The sequence below is a fragment of the Oncorhynchus mykiss genome, chromosome 19 (genome assembly GCF_013265735.2).
Source record: "Oncorhynchus mykiss isolate Arlee chromosome 19, USDA_OmykA_1.1, whole genome shotgun sequence".
Lineage (NCBI taxonomy): Eukaryota > Metazoa > Chordata > Actinopteri > Salmoniformes > Salmonidae > Oncorhynchus > Oncorhynchus mykiss.
In genome coordinates this window covers 64,608,751-64,627,762 of record NC_048583.1, presented here as the reverse complement: position 1 = coordinate 64,627,762, position 19,012 = coordinate 64,608,751, and the positions used below count along the sequence as shown (strand labels likewise).

General features: G+C 55.5%; 1 protein-coding gene across 4 annotated transcripts in view; it reads left to right on the top strand.

Moving 5' to 3' along the window:
- The window catches only part of LOC110513746 (protein numb homolog), a 156,669-nt gene that overhangs the window by 113,308 nt on the left and 24,349 nt on the right, over window positions 1–19,012 (top strand). For all 4 annotated transcript variants that reach the window (XM_036955397.1, XM_036955395.1, XM_036955396.1 and 1 more), the window contains one exon: window positions 17,510–17,584. In XM_036955397.1, coding sequence (XP_036811292.1) covers window positions 17,510–17,584 — 75 coding nt within the window. The remainder of the gene's footprint in view (window positions 1–17,509; window positions 17,585–19,012) is intronic.

Here is a 19,012-nt window from a genome sequence, read left to right as displayed (position 1 = left end):
TCCCTGTCTCTCTCCCTGTCTCTCCCGGTCTCTCTCTCATCTCTCCCGGTCTCTCTCTCATCTCTCCCGGTCTCTCTCTCATCTCTCTCGGTCTCTCTCTCATCTCTCTCTCTCATCGCCCCCTCTCATCTCTCCCGGTCTCTCTCTCATCTCTCCCGGTCTCTCTCTCATCTCTCCCTGTCGTCTCTCCCGGTCTCTCTCTCATCTGTCCCTGTCTCTCCCCGTCTCTCTCTCATCTCTCCCTCTCATCTCTCCCGGTCTCTCTCTCATCGCCCCCTCTCATCTCTCCCGGTCTCTCTCTCATCTCTCCCGGTCTCTCTCTCATCTCCCCCTGTCTCTCCCGGTCTCTATCTCATCTCTCCCTGTCTCTCCCGGTCTCTCCCTCATCTCTTCCTCATCTCTCCCTGTCTCCCGGTCTCTCTCTCATCTCTCCCTTTCATCTCTCCCTGTCTCTCCCGGTCTCTCTCTCATCTCTCCCTCTCTCCCCGTCTCTCTCTCATCTCTCCCGGTCTCTCTCTCATCTCTCCCTCTCATCTCTCCCGGTTTCTCTCTCATCGCCCCCTCTCATCTCTCCCTGTCTCTCTCTCATCTCTCCCTGTCTCTCCCGGTCTCTCTCTCATCTCTCCCTCTCATCTCTCCCAGTCTCTCTCTCATCTCTCCCTGTCTCTTTCTCATCTCTCCCGGTCTCTCTCTCATCTCTCCCTCTCATCTCTCCCTGTGTCTCTCCCCGTCTCTCTCGCATCTCTCCTGGTCTCTCTCTCATCTCTCCCGGTCTCTCTCTCATCTCTCCCTCTCATCTCTCCCGGTCTCTCTCTCATCGACCCCTCTCATCTCTCCTGGTCTCTCTCTCATCTCTCCCTCTCATCTCTCCCGGTCTCTCTCTCATCGACCCCTCTCATCTCTCCCAGTCTCCCTCTCATCTGTCCCTGTCTCTCTCTCATCTCTCCCAGTCTCTCTCTCATCTCTCCCTCTCATCTCTCCCGGTCTCTCTCTCATCTCTCATCTCTCCTGGTCTCTCTCATCTCTCCCTCTCATCTCTCCCTCTCATCTCTCCCATCTCTTCCTCTCATCTCTCCCTCTCATCTCTCCCTGTCTCCCTCTCATCTCTCCCTCTCATCTCTCCCTGTCTCTCTCTCATCTCTCTCCCTCATCTCTCCCTCATCTCTCCCTCTCATCTCTCCCTGTCTTATCTCTCATCTCTCCCTCTCATCTCTCCCTGTCTCATCTCTCCCTGTCTCCCTCTCATCTCTCTCTCTCATCTCTCCCTGTTTCTCTCTCTCTCTCTCCCCGTCTCTCTCTTTTCCCCTTTTCTCTCTCCCCGTCTCTCCCTGTATGTCCCGGTCTCTCTATCGTCTCTCCCTGTCTCTCCCGGTCTCTCTCTCATCTCTCCCTGTCTCTCCCGGTCTCTCCCTCATCTCTTCCTCATCTCTTCCTGTCTCCCGGTCTCTCTCATCTCTCCCTGTCTCTCCCGGTCTCTATCTCATCTCTCCCTGTCTCTCCCGGTCTCTCCCTCATCTCTTCCTCATCTCTCACTGTCTCCCGGTCTCTCTCTCATCTCTCCCTTTCATCTCTCCCTGTCTCTCCCAGTCTCTCTCTCATCTCTCCCTCTCTCCCCGTCTCTCTTCTTGTCTCTCCTGGTCTCTCTCTCTCCCCTCTCATCTCTCCCTGTGTCTCTCCCCGTCTCTCTCTCATCTCTCCCGGTCTCTCTCATCGCCCCCTCTCATCTCTCCCGGTCTCTCTCTCATCTGTCCCTGTCTATCTCTCATCTCTCCCTGTCTCTCTCTCATCTCTCCCTCTCATCTCTCCCTGTCTCTCCCGGTCTCTCCCTCATCTCTTCCTCATCTCTCCCTGTCTCCCGGTCTCTCTCTCATCTCTCCCTTTCATCTCTCCCTGTCTCTCCCGGTCTCTCTCTCATCTCTCCCGGTCTCTCTCTCATCTCTCCCTCTCATCTCTCCCGGTTTCTCTCTCATCGCCCCCTCTCATCTCTCCCGGTCTCTCTCTCATCTCTCCCGGTCTCTCTCTCATCTCTCCCGGTCTCTCTCTCATCTCTCCCTCTCATCTCTCCCTGTGTCTCTCCCCGTCTCTCTCGCATCTCTCCTGGTCTCTCTCTCATCTCTCCCGGTCTCTCTCTCATCTCTCCCTTTCATCTCTCCCTGTCTCTCCCGGTCTCGCTCTCATCTCTCCCTCTCTCCCCGTCTCTCTCCTTGTCTCTCCTGGTCTCTCTGTCTCCCCTCTCATCTCTCCCGGTTTCTCTCTCATCGCCCCCTCTCATTTCCCCCTGTTTCTCCCGGTCTCTATCTCATCTCTCCCTGTCTCTCCCGGTCTCTCCCTCATCTCTTCCTCATCTCTCCCTGTCTCCCGGTCTCTCTCTCATCTCTCCCTTTCATCTCTCCCTGTCACTCCCGGTCTCTCTCTCATCTCTCCCTCTCTCCCCGTCTCTCTCCTTGTCTCTCCTGGTCTCTCTCTCTCCCCTCTCATCTCTCCCTGTGTCTCTCCACGTCTCTCTCTCATCTCTCCCGGTCTCTCTCTCATCGCCCTCTCTCATCTCTCCCGGTCTCTCTCTCATCTCTCCCGGTCTCTCTCTCATCTGTCCCTGTCTCTCTCCCTGTCTCTCCCGGTCTCTCTCTCATCTCTCCCTCTCATCTCTCCCTGTCTCTCTCTCATCTCTCCCTGTCTCTCTCTCATCTCTCCCGGTCTCTCTCTCATCTCTCCCTCTCATCTCTCCCGGTCTCTCTCTCATCTCTCCCTCTCATCTCTCCCGGTCTCTCTCTCATCGCCCCCTCTCATCTCTCCCGGTCTCTCTCTCATCTGTCCCTGTCTCTCTCCCTGTCTCTCCCTCTCATCTCTCCCTGTCTCTCTCCCTGTCTCTCCCGGTCTCTCTCTCATCTCTCCCGGTCTCTCTCTCATCTCTCCCGGTCTCTCTCTCATCTCTCTCGGTCTCTCTCTCATCTCTCTCTCTCATCGCCCCCTCTCATCTCTCCCGGTCTCTCTCTCATCTCTCCCGGTCTCTCTCTCATCTCTCCCTGTCGTCTCTCCCGGTCTCTCTCTCATCTGTCCCTGTCTCTCCCCGTCTCTCTCTCATCTCTCCCTCTCATCTCTCCCGGTCTCTCTCTCATCGCCCCCTCTCATCTCTCCCGGTCTCTCTCTCATCTCTCCCGGTCTCTCTCTCATCTGTCCCTGTCTCTCTCCCTGTCTCTCCCAGTCTCTCTCTCATCTCTCCCGGTCTCCCTCTCATCTCTCCCGGTCTCTCTCTCATCTCTCATCTCTCCTGGTCTCTCTCATCTCTCCCTCTCATCTCTCCCATCTCTTCCTCTCATCTCTCCCTCTCATCTCTCCCTGTCTCTCTCTCATCTCTCTCCCTCATCTCTCCCTCATCGCTCCCTCTCATCTCTCCCTCTCATCTCTCCCTGTCTTATCTCTCATCTCTCCCTCTCATCTCTCCCTGTCTCATCTCTCCCTGTCTCCCTCTCATCTCTCTCTCTCATCTCTCCCTGTTTCTCTCTCTCTCTCTCTCTCTCTCTCTCTCTCTCTCTCTCTCCCCGTCTCTCTCTTTTCCCCTTTTCTCTCTCCCCGTCTCTCCCTGTATGTCCCGGTCTCTCTATCGTCTCTCCCTGTCTCTCCCGGTCTCTCTCTCATCTCTCCCTGTCTCTCCCGGTCTCTCCCTCATCTCTTCCTCATCTCTCCCTGTCTCCCGGTCTCTCTCATCTCTCCCTGTCTCTCCCGGTCTCTATCTCATCTCTCCCTGTCTCTCCCGGTCTCTCCCTCATCTCTTCCTCATCTCTCACTGTCTCCCGGTCTCTCATCTCTCCCTTTCATCTCTCCCTGTCTCTCCCAGTCTCTCTCTCATCTCTCCCTCTCTCCCCGTCTCTCTCCTTGTCTCTCCTGGTCTCTCTCTCTCCCCTCTCATCTCTCCCTGTGTCTCTCCCCGTCTCTCTCTCATCTCTCCCGGTCTCTCTCTCATCGCCCCCTCTCATCTCTCCCGGTCTCTCTCTCATCTGTCCCTGTCTATCTCTCATCTCTCCCTGTCTCTCTCTCATCTCTCCCTCTCATCTCTCCCTGTCTCTCCCGGTCTCTCTCTCATCTCTCCCTCTCTCCCCGTCTCTCTCTCATCTCTCCCGGTTTCTCTCTCATCGCCCCCTCTCATCTCTCCCGGTCTCTCTCTCTCATCTCTCCCGGTCTCTCTCTCATCTGTCCCTGTCTCTCTCCCTGTCTCTCCCGGTCTCTCTCTCATCTCTCCCTCTCATCTCTCCCAGTCTCTCTCTCATCTCTCCCTGTCTCTCTCTCATCTCTCCCGGTCTCTCTCTCATCTCTCCCTCTCATCTCTCCCTGTGTCTCTCCCCGTCTCTCTCGCATCTCTCCTGGTCTCTCTCTCATCTCTCCCGGTCTCTCTCTCATCTCTCCCTTTCATCTCTCCCTGTCTCTCCCGGTCTCTCTCTCATCTCTCCCTCTCTCCCCGTCTCTCTCCTTGTCTCTCCTGGTCTCTCTCTCATCTCTCCCTCTCATCTCTCCCTGTGTCTCTCCCCGTCTCTCTCGCATCTCTCCTGGTCTCTCTCTCATCTCTCCCGGTCTCTCTCTCATCTCCCCCTGTCTCTCCCGGTCTCTATCTCATCTCTCCCTGTCTCTCCCGGTCTCTCCCTCATCTCTTCCTCATCTCTCCCTGTCTCCCGGTCTCTCTCTCATCTCTCCCTTTCATCTCTCCCTGTCTCTCCCGGTCTCTCTCTCATCTCTCCCTCTCTCCCCGTCTCTCTCTCATCTCTCCCGGTCTCTCTCTCATCTCTCCCTCTCATCTCTCCCGGTTTCTCTCTCATCGCCCCCTCTCATCTCTCCCTGTCTCTCTCTCATCTCTCTCGGTCTCTCTCTCATCTCTCTCTCTCATCGCCCCCTCTCATCTCTCCCGGTCTCTCTCTCATCTCTCCCGGTCTCTCTCTCATCTCTCCCTGTCGTCTCTCCCGGTCTCTCTCTCATCTGTCCCTGTCTCTCCCCGTCTCTCTCTCATCTCTCCCTCTCATCTCTCCCGGTCTCTCTCTCATCGCCCCCTCTCATCTCTCCCGGTCTCTCTCTCATCTCTCCCGGTCTCTCTCTCATCTGTCCCTGTCTCTCTCCCTGTCTCTCCCAGTCTCTCTCTCATCTCTCCCGGTCTCCCTCTCATCTCTCCCGGTCTCTCTCTCATCTCTCATCTCTCCTGGTCTCTCTCATCTCTCCCTCTCATCTCTCCCATCTCTTCCTCTCATCTCTCCCTCTCATCTCTCCCTGTCTCTCTCTCATCTCTCTCCCTCATCTCTCCCTCATCGCTCCCTCTCATCTCTCCCTCTCATCTCTCCCTGTCTTATCTCTCATCTCTCCCTCTCATCTCTCCCTGTCTCATCTCTCCCTGTCTCCCTCTCATCTCTCTCTCTCATCTCTCCCTGTTTCTCTCTCTCTCTCTCTCTCTCTCTCTCTCTCTCTCTCTCTCTCTCTCCCCGTCTCTCTCTTTTCCCCTTTTCTCTCTCCCCGTCTCTCCCTGTATGTCCCGGTCTCTCTATCGTCTCTCCCTGTCTCTCCCGGTCTCTCTCTCATCTCTCCCTGTCTCTCCCGGTCTCTCCCTCATCTCTTCCTCATCTCTCCCTGTCTCCCGGTCTCTCTCATCTCTCCCTGTCTCTCCCGGTCTCTATCTCATCTCTCCCTGTCTCTCCCGGTCTCTCCCTCATCTCTTCCTCATCTCTCACTGTCTCCCGGTCTCTCATCTCTCCCTTTCATCTCTCCCTGTCTCTCCCAGTCTCTCTCTCATCTCTCCCTCTCTCCCCGTCTCTCTCCTTGTCTCTCCTGGTCTCTCTCTCTCCCCTCTCATCTCTCCCTGTGTCTCTCCCCGTCTCTCTCTCATCTCTCCCGGTCTCTCTCTCATCGCCCCCTCTCATCTCTCCCGGTCTCTCTCTCATCTGTCCCTGTCTATCTCTCATCTCTCCCTGTCTCTCTCTCATCTCTCCCTCTCATCTCTCCCTGTCTCTCCCGGTCTCTCTCTCATCTCTCCCTCTCTCCCCGTCTCTCTCTCATCTCTCCCGGTTTCTCTCTCATCGCCCCCTCTCATCTCTCCCGGTCTCTCTCTCTCATCTCTCCCGGTCTCTCTCTCATCTGTCCCTGTCTCTCTCCCTGTCTCTCCCGGTCTCTCTCTCATCTCTCCCTCTCATCTCTCCCAGTCTCTCTCTCATCTCTCCCTGTCTCTCTCTCATCTCTCCCGGTCTCTCTCTCATCTCTCCCTCTCATCTCTCCCTGTGTCTCTCCCCGTCTCTCTCGCATCTCTCCTGGTCTCTCTCTCATCTCTCCCGGTCTCTCTCTCATCTCCCCCTGTCTCTCCCGGTCTCTATCTCATCTCTCCCTGTCTCTCCCGGTCTCTCCCTCATCTCTTCCTCATCTCTCCCTGTCTCCCGGTCTCTCTCTCATCTCTCCCTTTCATCTCTCCCTGTCTCTCCCGGTCTCTCTCTCATCTCTCCCTCTCTCCCCGTCTCTCTCTCATCTCTCCCGGTCTCTCTCTCATCTCTCCCTCTCATCTCTCCCGGTTTCTCTCTCATCGCCCCCTCTCATCTCTCCCTGTCTCTCTCTCATCTCTCCCGGTCTCTCTCTCATCTCTCCCTGTCTCTCCCGGTCTCTCTCTCATCTCTCCCTCTCATCTCTCCCAGTCTCTCTCTCATCTCTCCCTGTCTCTTTCTCATCTCTCCCGGTCTCTCTCTCATCTCTCCCTCTCATCTCTCCCTGTGTCTCTCCCCGTCTCTCTCGCATCTCTCCTGGTCTCTCTCTCATCTCTCCCGGTCTCTCTCTCATCTCTCCCTCTCATCTCTCCCGGTCTCTCTCTCATCGACCCCTCTCATCTCTCCTGGTCTCTCTCTCATCTCTCCCTCTCATCTCTCCCGGTCTCTCTCTCATCGACCCCTCTCATCTCTCCCAGTCTCCCTCTCATCTGTCCCTGTCTCTCTCTCATCTCTCCCAGTCTCTCTCTCATCTCTCCCTCTCATCTCTCCCTGTGTCTCTCCCCGTCTCTCTCGCATCTCTCCTGGTCTCTCTCTCATCTCTCCCGGTCTCTCTCTCATCTCTCCCTTTCATCTCTCCCTGTCTCTCCCGGTCTCTCTCTCATCTCTCCCTCTCTCCCCGTCTCTCTCCTTGTCTCTCCTGGTCTCTCTCTCATCTCTCCCTCTCATCTCTCCCTGTGTCTCTCCCCGTCTCTCTCGCATCTCTCCTGGTCTCTCTCTCATCTCTCCCGGTCTCTCTCTCATCTCCCCCTGTCTCTCCCGGTCTCTATCTCATCTCTCCCTGTCTCTCCCGGTCTCTCCCTCATCTCTTCCTCATCTCTCCCTGTCTCCCGGTCTCTCTCTCATCTCTCCCTTTCATCTCTCCCTGTCTCTCCCGGTCTCTCTCTCATCTCTCCCTCTCTCCCCGTCTCTCTCTCATCTCTCCCGGTCTCTCTCTCATCTCTCCCTCTCATCTCTCCCGGTTTCTCTCTCATCGCCCCCTCTCATCTCTCCCTGTCTCTCTCTCATCTCTCCCGGTCTCTCTCTCATCTCTCCCTGTCTCTCCCGGTCTCTCTCTCATCTCTCCCTCTCATCTCTCCCAGTCTCTCTCTCATCTCTCCCTGTCTCTTTCTCATCTCTCCCGGTCTCTCTCTCATCTCTCCCTCTCATCTCTCCCTGTGTCTCTCCCCGTCTCTCTCGCATCTCTCCTGGTCTCTCTCTCATCTCTCCCGGTCTCTCTCTCATCTCTCCCTCTCATCTCTCCCGGTCTCTCTCTCATCGACCCCTCTCATCTCTCCTGGTCTCTCTCTCATCTCTCCCTCTCATCTCTCCCGGTCTCTCTCTCATCGACCCCTCTCATCTCTCCCAGTCTCCCTCTCATCTGTCCCTGTCTCTCTCTCATCTCTCCCAGTCTCTCTCTCATCTCTCCCTCTCATCTCTCCCGGTCTCTCTCTCATCTCTCATCTCTCCTGGTCTCTCTCATCTCTCCCTCTCATCTCTCCCTCTCATCTCTCCCTCTCATCTCTCCCATCTCTTCCTCTCATCTCTCCCTCTCATCTCTCCCTGTCTCCCTCTCATCTCTCCCTCTCATCTCTCCCTGTCTCTCTCTCATCTCTCTCCCTCATCTCTCCCTCATCGCTCCCTCTCATCTCTCCCTCTCATCTCTCCCTGTCTTATCTCTCATCTCTCCCTCTCATCTCTCCCTGTCTCATCTCTCCCTGTCTCCCTGTCATCTCTCTCTCTCATCTCTCCCTGTCTCTCTCTCTCTCTCTCTCTCTCTCTCTCTCTCTCTCTCTCTCTCTCTCTCTCTCCCCGTCTCTCTCTTTTCCCCTTTTCTCTCTCCCCGTCTCTCCCTGTCTCTCCCGGTCTCTCTCTCATCTCTCCCTGTCTCTCCCGGTCTCTCACTCATCTCTTCCTCATCTCTCCCTGTCTCCCGGTCTCTCTCATCTCTCCCTGTCTCTCCCGGTCTCTATCTCATCTCTCCCTGTCTCTCCCGGTCTCTCCCTCATCTCTTCCTCATCTCTCACTGTCTCCCGGTCTCTCTCTCATCTCTCCCTTTCATCTCTCCCTGTCTCTCCCAGTCTCTCTCTCATCTCTCCCTCTCTCCCCGTCTCTCTCCTTGTCTCTCCTGGTCTCTCTCTCTCCCCTCTCATCTCTCCCTGTGTCTCTCCCCGTCTCTCTCTCATCTCTCCCGGTCTCTCTCTCATCGCCCCCTCTCATCTCTCCCGGTCTCTCTCTCATCTGTCCCTGTCTATCTCTCATCTCTCCCTGTCTCTCTCTCATCTCTCCCTCTCATCTCTCCCTGTCTCTGCCGGTCTCTCCCTCATCTCTTCCTCATCTCTCCCTGTCTCCCGGTCTCTCTCTCATCTCTCCCTTTCATCTCTCCCTGTCTCTCCCGGTCTCTCTCTCATCTCTCCCTCTCTCCCCGTCTCTCTCTCATCTCTCCCGGTCTCTCTCTCATCTCTCCCTCTCATCTCTCCCGGTTTCTCTCTCATCGCCCCCTCTCATCTCTCCCGGTCTCTCTCTCATCTCTCCCGGTCTCTCTCTCATCTGTCCCTGTCTCTCTCCCTGTCTCTCCCGGTCTCTCTCTCATCTCTCCCTCTCATCTCTCCCAGTCTCTCTCTCATCTCTCCCTGTCTCTCTCTCATCTCTCCCGGTCTCTCTCTCATCTCTCCCTCTCATCTCTCCCTGTGTCTCTCCCCGTCTCTCTCGCATCTCTACTGGTCTCTCTCTCATCTCTCCCGGTCTCTCTCTCATCTCTCCCTTTCATCTCTCCCTGTCTCTCCCGGTCTCGCTCTCATCTCTCCCTCTCTCCCCGTCTCTCTCCTTGTCTCTCCTGGTCTCTCTGTCTCCCCTCTCATCTCTCCCGGTTTCTCTCTCATCGCCCCCTCTCATTTCCCCCTGTCTCTCCCGGTCTCTCCCTCATCTCTTCCTCATCTCTCCCTGTCTCCCGGTCTCTCATCTCTCCCTTTCATCTCTCCCTGTCTCTCCCGGTCTCTCTCTCATCTCTCCCTCTCTCCCCGTCTCTCTCCTTGTCTCTCCTGGTCTCTCTCTCTCCCCTCTCATCTCTCCCTGTGTCTCTCCACGTCTCTCTCTCATCTCTCCCGGTCTCTCTCTCATCGCCCCCTCTCATCTCTCCCGGTCTCTCTCTCATCTCTCCCGGTCTCTCTCTCATCTGTCCCTGTCTCTCTCCCTGTCTCTCCCGGTCTCTCTCTCATCTCTCCCTCTCATCTCTCCCAGTCTCTCTCTCATCTCTCCCTCTCATCTCTCCCTGTCTCTCTCTCATCTCTCCCTGTCTCTCTCTCATCTCTCCCGGTCTCTCTCTCATCTCTCCCTCTCATCTCTCCCGGTCTCTCTCTCATCTCTCCCTCTCATCTCTCCCGGTCTCTCTCTCATCGCCCCCTCTCATCTCTCCCGGTCTCTCTCTCATCTGTCCCTGTCTCTCTCCCTGTCTCTCCCTCTCATCTCTCCCTGTCTCTCTCCCTGTCTCTCCCGGTCTCTCTCTCATCTCTCCCGGTCTCTCTCTCATCTCTCCCGGTCTCTCTCTCATCTCTCTCGGTCTCTCTCTCATCTCTCTCTCTCATCGCCCCCTCTCATCTCTCCCGGTCTCTCTCTCATCTCTCCCGGTCTCTCTCTCATCTCTCCCTGTCGTCTCTCCCGGTCTCTCTCTCATCGCCCCCTCTCATCTCTCCCGGTCTCTCTCTCATCTCTCCCGGTCTCTCTCTCATCTCTCCCTGTCGTCTCTCCCGGTCTCTCTCTCATCGCCCCCTCTCATCTCTCCCGGTCTCTCTCTCATCTCTCCCGGTCTCTCTCTCATCTGTCCCTGTCTCTCTCCCTGTCTCTCCCAGTCTCTCTCTCATCTCTCCCGGTCTCCCTCTCATCTCTCCCGGTCTCTCTCTCATCTCTCATCTCTCCTGGTCTCTCTCATCTCTCCCTCTCATCTCTCCCATCTCTTCCTCTCATCTCTCCCTCTCATCTCTCCCTGTCTCTCTCTCATCTCTCTCCCTCATCTCTCCCTCATCGCTCCCTCTCATCTCTCCCTCTCATCTCTCCCTGTCTTATCTCTCATCTCTCCCTCTCATCTCTCCCTGTCTCATCTCTCCCTGTCTCCCTCTCATCTCTCTCTCTCATCTCTCCCTGTTTCTCTCTCTCTCTCTCTCCCCGTCTCTCTCTTTTCCCCTTTTCTCTCTCCCCGTCTCTCCCTGTATGTCCCGGTCTCTCTATCGTCTCTCCCTGTCTCTCCCGGTCTCTCTCTCATCTCTCCCTGTCTCTCCCGGTCTCTCCCTCATCTCTTCCTCATCTCTCCCTGTCTCCCGGTCTCTCTCATCTCTCCCTGTCTCTCCCGGTCTCTATCTCATCTCTCCCTGTCTCTCCCGGTCTCTCCCTCATCTCTTCCTCATCTCTCACTGTCTCCCGGTCTCTCTCTCATCTCTCCCTTTCATCTCTCCCTGTCTCTCCCAGTCTCTCTCTCATCTCTCCCTCTCTCCCCGTCTCTCTCCTTGTCTCTCCTGGTCTCTCTCTCTCCCCTCTCATCTCTCCCTGTGTGTCTCCCCGTCTCTCTCTCATCTCTCCCGGTTTCTCTCTCATCGCCCCCTCTCATCTCTCCCTGTCTCTCTCTCATCTCTCCCGGTCTCTCTCTCATCTCTCCCTGTCTCTCCCGGTCTCTCTCTCATCTCTCCCTCTCATCTCTCCCAGTCTCTCTCTCATCTCTCCCTGTCTCTTTCTCATCTGTCCCTGTCTCTCTCTCATCTCTCCCTCTCATCTCTCCCGGTCTCTCTCTCATCTCTCCCTCTCATCTCTCCCTGTCTCTCTCTCATCTCTCCCTCTCATCTCTCCCGGTCTCGCTCTCATCTCTCCCTCTCATCTTTTCCTGTCTCTCTCTCATCTCTCTCTCATCTCTCCCGGTCTCTCTCTCATCTCTCCCTCTCATCTCTCCCTCTCATCTCTCCCGGTCTCTCTCTCATCTCTCCCTCTCATCTCTCCCGGTCTCTCTCTCATCTCTCCCTCTCATCTCACCCGGTCTCTCTCTCATCTCTCCCTCTCATCTCTCCCGGTCTCTCTCTCATCTCTCCCTCTCATCTCTCCTGGTCTCTCTCTCATCTCTCCCTCTCATCTCTCCCATCTCTTCCTCTCATCTCTCCCTCTCATCTCTCCCTCATCGCTCCCTCTCATCTCTCCCTCTCATCTCTCCCTGTCTTATCTCTCATCTCTCCCTCTCATCTCTCCCTGTCTCATCTCTCCCTGTCTCCCTCTCAACTCTCTCTCTCATCTCTCCCTGTCTTTCTCTCTCTCTCCCCGTCTCTCTCTTTTCCCCTTTTCTCTCTCCCCGTCTCTCCCTGTATGTCCCTGTCTCTCTCTCGTCTCTCCCTGTCTCTCCCGGTCTCTCTCTCATCTCTCCCTGTCTCTCCCTCATCTCTTCCTCATCTCTCCCTGTCTCCCGGTCTCTCCCTCATCTCTCCCTTTCATCTCTCCCTGTCTCTTTCGGTCTCTCTCTCATCTCGCCCTCTCTCCCCGTCTCTCTCCTTGTCTCTCCTGGTCTCTCTCTCTCCCCTCTCATTTCTCCCTGTGTCTCTCCCCGTCTCTCTCTCATCTCTCCCGGTCTCTCTCTCATCGCCCCCTCTCATCTCTCCCGGTTTCTCTCTCATCGCCCCCTCTCATCTCTCCCCGTCTCTCTCTCATCTCTCCCGGTCTCTCTCTCATCGCCCCCTCTCATCTCTCCCGGTCTCTCTCTCATCTGTCCCTGTCTCTCTCCCTGTCTCTCCCGGTCTCTCTCTCATCTCCCCCTCTCATCTCTCCCTGTCTCTCTCTCATCTCCCCCGGTCTCTCTCTCATCTCTCCCTCTCATCTCTCCCGGTCTCTCTCTCATCTCTCTCTCTCTCATCTCTCCCTCTCATCTCTCCCGGTCTCTCTCTCATCTCTCCCTCCCTCTCATCTCTTCCTCTCATCTCTCCCGGTCTCTCTCTCATCTCTCCCTCTCATCTCTCCCTCATCTCTCCCGGTCTCTCTCTCATCTCTCCCTCTCATCTCTCCCGGTCTCTCTCTCATCTCTCCCTCTCATCTCTCCCGGTCTCGCTCTCATCTCTCCCTCTCATCTTTTCCTGTCTCTCTCTCATCTCTCTCTCATCTCTCCCGGTCTCTCTCTCATCTCTCCCTCTCATCTCTCCCTCTCATCTCTCCCGGTCTCTCTCTCATCTCTCCCTCTCATCTCTCCCGGTCTCTCTCTCATCTCTCCCTCTCATCTCTCCCGGTCTCGCTCTCATCTCTCCCTCTCATCTTTTCCTGTCTCTCTCTCATCTCTCCCTTTCATCTCTCCCTGTCTCTCCCGGTCTCTCTCTCCCTGTCTCTCCCGGTCTCTCCCTCTCTCCCCTCTCATCTTTCCCTGTGTCTCTCCCCGACTCTCTCTCCCTCTCATCTCTCCCTGTCTCTCTCCCTGTCTCTCCCGGTCTCTCTCTCATCTCTCCCGGTCTCTCTCTCATCTCTCCCTCTCATCTCTCCCGGTCTCTCTCTCATCGCCCCCTCTCATCTCTCCCGGTCTCTCTCTCATCTCTCCCGGTCTCTCTCTCATCTCTCCCGGTCTCTCTCTCATCTCTCCCGGTCTCTCTCTCATCTCTCCCTCTCATCTCTCCCGGTCTCTCTCTCATCGCCCCCTCTCATCTCTCCCGGTCTCTCTCTCATCTCTCCCGGTCTCTCTCTCATCTGTCCCTGTCTCTCTCTCATCTCTCCCTCTCATCTCTCCCGGTCTCTCTCTCATCTCTCCCTCTCATCTCTCCTGGTCTCTCTCTCATCTCTCCCTCTCATCTCTCCCTCTCATCTCTCCCATCTCTTCCTCTCATCTCTCCCTCTCATCTCTCCCTCATCGCTCCCTCTCATCTCTCCCTCTCATCTCTCCCTGTCTTATCTCTCATCTCTCCCTCTCATCTCTCCCTGTCTCATCTCTCCCTGTCTCCCTCTTAACTCTCTCTCTCATCTCTCCCTGTCTCTCTCTCTCTCTCCCCGTCTCTCTCTTTTCCCATTTTCTCTCTCCCCGTCTCTCCCTGTATGTCCCGGTCTCTCTCTCGTCTCTCCCTGTCTCTCCCGGTCTCTCTCTCATCTCTCCCTGTCTCTCCCTCATCTCTTCCTCATCTCTCCCTGTCTCCCGGTCTCTCCCTCATCTCTCCCTTTCATCTCTCCCTGTCTCTCCCGGTCTCTCTCTCATCTCGCCCTCTCTCCCCGTCTCTCTCCTTGTCTCTCCTGGTCTCTCTCTCTCCCCTCTCATCTCTCCCTGTGTCTCTCCCCGTCTCTCTCTCATCTCTCCCGGTCTCTCTCTCATCGCCCCCTCTCATCTCTCCCGGTTTCTCTCTCATCGCCCCCTCTCATCTCTCCCCGTCTCTCTCTCATCTCTCCCCGTCTCTCTCTCATCTCTCCCGGTCTCTCTCTCATCGCCCCCTCTCATCTCTCCCGGTCTCTCTCTCATCTCTCCCGGTCTCTCTCTCATCTGTCCCTGTCTCTCTCCCTGTCTCTCCCGGTCTCTCGCTCATCTCCCCCTCTCATCTCTCCCTCTCATCTCTCCCTCTCATTTCCCTGTCTCTCTCTCATCTCTCCCTGTCTCTCTCTCATCTCTCCCTGTCTCTCTCTCATCTCCCCCGGTCTCTCTCTCATCTCTCCCTCTCATCTCTCCCGGTCTCTCTCTCATCTCTCTCTCTCTCATCTCTCCCTCTCATCTCTCATCTCTCCCTCCCTCCCTCTCATCTCTCCCGGTCTCTCTCTCATCTCTCCCTCTCATCTCTCCCTCTCATCTCTCCCTCTCATCTCTCCCGGTCTCTCTCTCTCTCTCCCTGTCTCTCCCGGTCTCTCTCCCTCTCTCCCCTCTCATCTTTCCCTGTGTCTCTCCCCGACTCTCTCTCATCTCTCCCTCTCATCTCTCCCTGTCTCTCTCCCTGTCTCTCCCGGTCTCTCTCTCATCTCTCCCGGTCTCTCTCTCATCTCTCCCTCTCATCTCTCCCGGTCTCTCTCATCGCCCCCTCTCATCTCTCCCGGTCTCTCTCTCATCTCTCCCGGTCTCTCTCTCATCTCTCCCTCTCATCTCTCCCGGTCTCTCTCTCATCGCCCCCTCTCATCTCTCCCGGTCTCTCTCTCATCTCTCCCGGTCTCTCTCTCATCTGTCCCTGTCTCTCTCTCATCTCTCCCTCTCATCTCTCCCGGTCTCTCTCTCATCTCTCCCTCTCATCTCTCCCTGTCTCTCTCTCATCTCTCCCTCTCATCTCTCCCGGTCTCTCTCTCATCTCTCCCTCTCATCTCTCCCGGTCTCGCTCTCATCTCTCCCTCTCATCTTTTCCTGTCTCTCTCTCATCTCTCCCTTTCATCTCTCCCTGTCTCTCCCGGTCTCTCTCTCCCTGTCTCTCCCGGTCTCTCCCTCTCTCCCCTCTCATCTTTCCCTGTGTCTCTCCCCGACTCTCTCTCCCTCTCATCTCTCCCTGTCTCTCTCCCTGTCTCTCCCGGTCTCTCTCTCATCTCTCCCGGTCTCTCTCTCATCTCTCCCTCTCATCTCTCCCGGTCTCTCTCTCATCGCCCCCTCTCATCTCTCCCGGTCTCTCTCTCATCTCTCCCGGTCTCTCTCTCATCTCTCCCGGTCTCTCTCTCATCTCTCCCTCTCATCTCTCCCGGTCTCTCTCTCATCGCCCCCTCTCATCTCTCCCGGTCTCTCTCTCATCTCTCCCGGTCTCTCTCTCATCTGTCCCTGTCTCTCTCTCATCTCTCCCTCTCATCTCTCCCGGTCTCTCTCTCATCTCTCCCTCTCATCTCTCCTGGTCTCTCTCTCATCTCTCCCTCTCATCTCTCCCTCTCATCTCTCCCATCTCTTCCTCTCATCTCTCCCTCTCATCTCTCCCTCATCGCTCCCTCTCATCTCTCCCTCTCATCTCTCCCTGTCTTATCTCTCATCTCTCCCTCTCATCTCTCCCTGTCTCATCTCTCCCTGTCTCCCTCTTAACTCTCTCTCTCATCTCTCCCTGTCTCTCTCTCTCTCTCCCCGTCTCTCTCTTTTCCCATTTTCTCTCTCCCCGTCTCTCCCTGTATGTCCCGGTCTCTCTCTCGTCTCTCCCTGTCTCTCCCGGTCTCTCTCTCATCTCTCCCTGTCTCTCCCTCATCTCTTCCTCATCTCTCCCTGTCTCCCGGTCTCTCCCTCATCTCTCCCTTTCATCTCTCCCTGTCTCTCCCGGTCTCTCTCTCATCTCGCCCTCTCTCCCCGTCTCTCTCCTTGTCTCTCCTGGTCTCTCTCTCTCCCCTCTCATCTCTCCCTGTGTCTCTCCCCGTCTCTCTCTCATCTCTCCCGGTCTCTCTCTCATCGCCCCCTCTCATCTCTCCCGGTTTCTCTCTCATCGCCCCCTCTCATCTCTCCCCGTCTCTCTCTCATCTCTCCCCGTCTCTCTCTCATCTCTCCCGGTCTCTCTCTCATCGCCCCCTCTCATCTCTCCCGGTCTCTCTCTCATCTCTCCCGGTCTCTCTCTCATCTGTCCCTGTCTCTCTCCCTGTCTCTCCCGGTCTCTCGCTCATCTCCCCCTCTCATCTCTCCCTCTCATCTCTCCCTCTCATTTCCCTGTCTCTCTCTCATCTCTCCCTGTCTCTCTCTCATCTCTCCCTGTCTCTCTCTCATCTCCCCCGGTCTCTCTCTCATCTCTCCCTCTCATCTCTCCCGGTCTCTCTCTCATCTCTCTCTCTCTCATCTCTCCCTCTCATCTCTCATCTCTCCCTCCCTCCCTCTCATCTCTCCCGGTCTCTCTCTCATCTCTCCCTCTCATCTCTCCCTCTCATCTCTCCCTCTCATCTCTCCCGGTCTCTCTCTCTCTCTCCCTGTCTCTCCCGGTCTCTCTCCCTCTCTCCCCTCTCATCTTTCCCTGTGTCTCTCCCCGACTCTCTCTCATCTCTCCCTCTCATCTCTCCCTGTCTCTCTCCCTGTCTCTCCCGGTCTCTCTCTCATCTCTCCCGGTCTCTCTCTCATCTCTCCCTCTCATCTCTCCCGGTCTCTCTCATCGCCCCCTCTCATCTCTCCCGGTCTCTCTCTCATCTCTCCCGGTCTCTCTCTCATCTCTCCCTCTCATCTCTCCCGGTCTCTCTCTCATCGCCCCCTCTCATCTCTCCCGGTCTCTCTCTCATCTCTCCCGGTCTCTCTCTCATCTGTCCCTGTCTCTCTCTCATCTCTCCCTCTCATCTCTCCCGGTCTCTCTCTCATCTCTCCCTCTCATCTCTCCCTGTCTCTCTCTCATCTCTCCCGGTCTCTCTCTCATCTCTCCTTCTCATCTCTCCCTCTCATATCTCCCGGTCTCTCTCATCTCTCCTTCTCATCTCTCCCTGTCTCGCTCTCATCTCTCCCTCTCATCTCTCTCATCTCTCCCTCTCATCTCTCCCTGTCTCTCATCTCTCTCTCTCATCTCTCCCGGTCTCTCTCTCATTTCTCTCTCTCATCTTTCCCTGTCTCTCTCTCTCTCATCTCTCCCTCTCATCTCTCCCTCTCATATCTCCCTCTCATCTCTCTCTCATCTCTCCCTCTCATCTCTCCTTCTCATCTCTCCCTGTCTTATCTCTCATCTCTCCCTCTCATCTCTCCCTGTCTCATCTCTCCCTCTCATCTCTCCCTGTCTCCCTCTCATCTCTCCCTCTCATCTCTCCCTGTCTCTCGCTCATCTCTCCCTCTCATCTCTCCCTGTCTCATCTCTCCCTCTCATCTCTCCCTGTCTCCCTCTCATCTCTTCCTCTCATCTCTCCCTGTCTCATCTCTCATCTCTCCCTCTCATCTCTCCCTGTTTCATCTCTCATCTCTCCCTCTCATCTCTCCCTGTCTCTCTCTCATTTCTCATCTCTCCCTCTCATCTCTCCCTGTCTCTCGCTCATCTCTCCCTCTCATCTCTCCCTGTGTCTCTCTCATCTCTCGCTCTCATATCTCTCTCTCATCTCTCTCTCTCATCTCTCTCTCTCTCATCTCTCTCTCTCTCTCATCTCTCCCTCTCATCTCTCTCTCTCATCTCTCCGTCTCATCTCTGTGTTTCTGTCTGCAGGCAGGGAAGAAGGCAGTGAAAGCAGTGTTGTGGGTCTCAGCAGACGGTCTCCGTGTGGTAGATGACAAAACTAAGGTAAAGTAACAGATCCATCCAGTCTCCTGCTCTGTTGTCTGAACAGCTAGGTCAACATGCACACAGGCACCCGCAGACACACAGACACACGGACGGACACACACACACACACACACACAGACAGAAACACACACACACAGAGACACACACACACACACACACGCAGACACACACACACACAGACAGACACACACACAGAGACACACACACAAACACACACGCAGACACACACACACACGCAGACAGACAGACACATGCACGCAGACAGACACATGCAGACAGACAGACACATGCACGCAGACAGACACATGCAGACAGACAGACACACGCACGCAGACAGACAGACACACGCAGACAGACAGACACACGCAGACAGACAGACACACGCAGACAGACAGACAGACAGACGCACGTAGACACACACGCAGACAGGCACACGCACGCAGACAGACAGACACACGCAGACAGACAGACACACACACACACACACAGACAGACACACGCACAGACAGACACACACACACGCAGAGACACACACACACACGCAAACAGACACACGCAAACAGACACACACACACGCAGACACACACACACGCAGACACACACACACACACACGCAGACAGACACACACGCAGACAGACACACACACGCAGACAGACACACACAGACACACACACACACGCAGACAGACAGACGCACGTAGACAGACACACGCAGACAGACAGACACATGCACGCAGACAGACACATGCAGACAGACAGGCACATGCACGCAGACAGACAGACAGACACACGCAGACAGACAGACAGACACACGCAGACAGACAGACAGACACACGCAGACAGACAGACAGACACACGCAGACAGACAGACACACGCAGACAGACACACACACGCAGACAGACACACACACACACACACACAGACACACACACACACACAGAGACAGACACAGACAGACACACACCCGCAGACAGACAGACACACACCCGCAGACAGACAGACAGACACACGCAGACAGACAGACACACGCAGACAGACAGAAACATGCACGCAGACAGACACATGCAGACAGACACATACGCAAACAGACAGACAGACACATGCACGCGGACAGACACATGCAGACAGACATACACATACGCAGACAGACAGAAACATGCACGCAGACAGGCACATGCAGACAGACACATACGCAAACAGACAGACAGACACATGCACGCGGACAGACACAGAAAAAGACATACAGTTGAAGTCTGAAGTTTACATACACCTTAGCCAAATACATTTAAACTGAGTATTTCACAATTCCTGATATTTAATCCTGGTAAATATTCCCTGTTTTAGGTCAGTTATGATCACTACTTTATGGAGAGGCGTGGATTTACACATTTTGTTTAAATTTAAGGACTATAGATGCAGGGAAA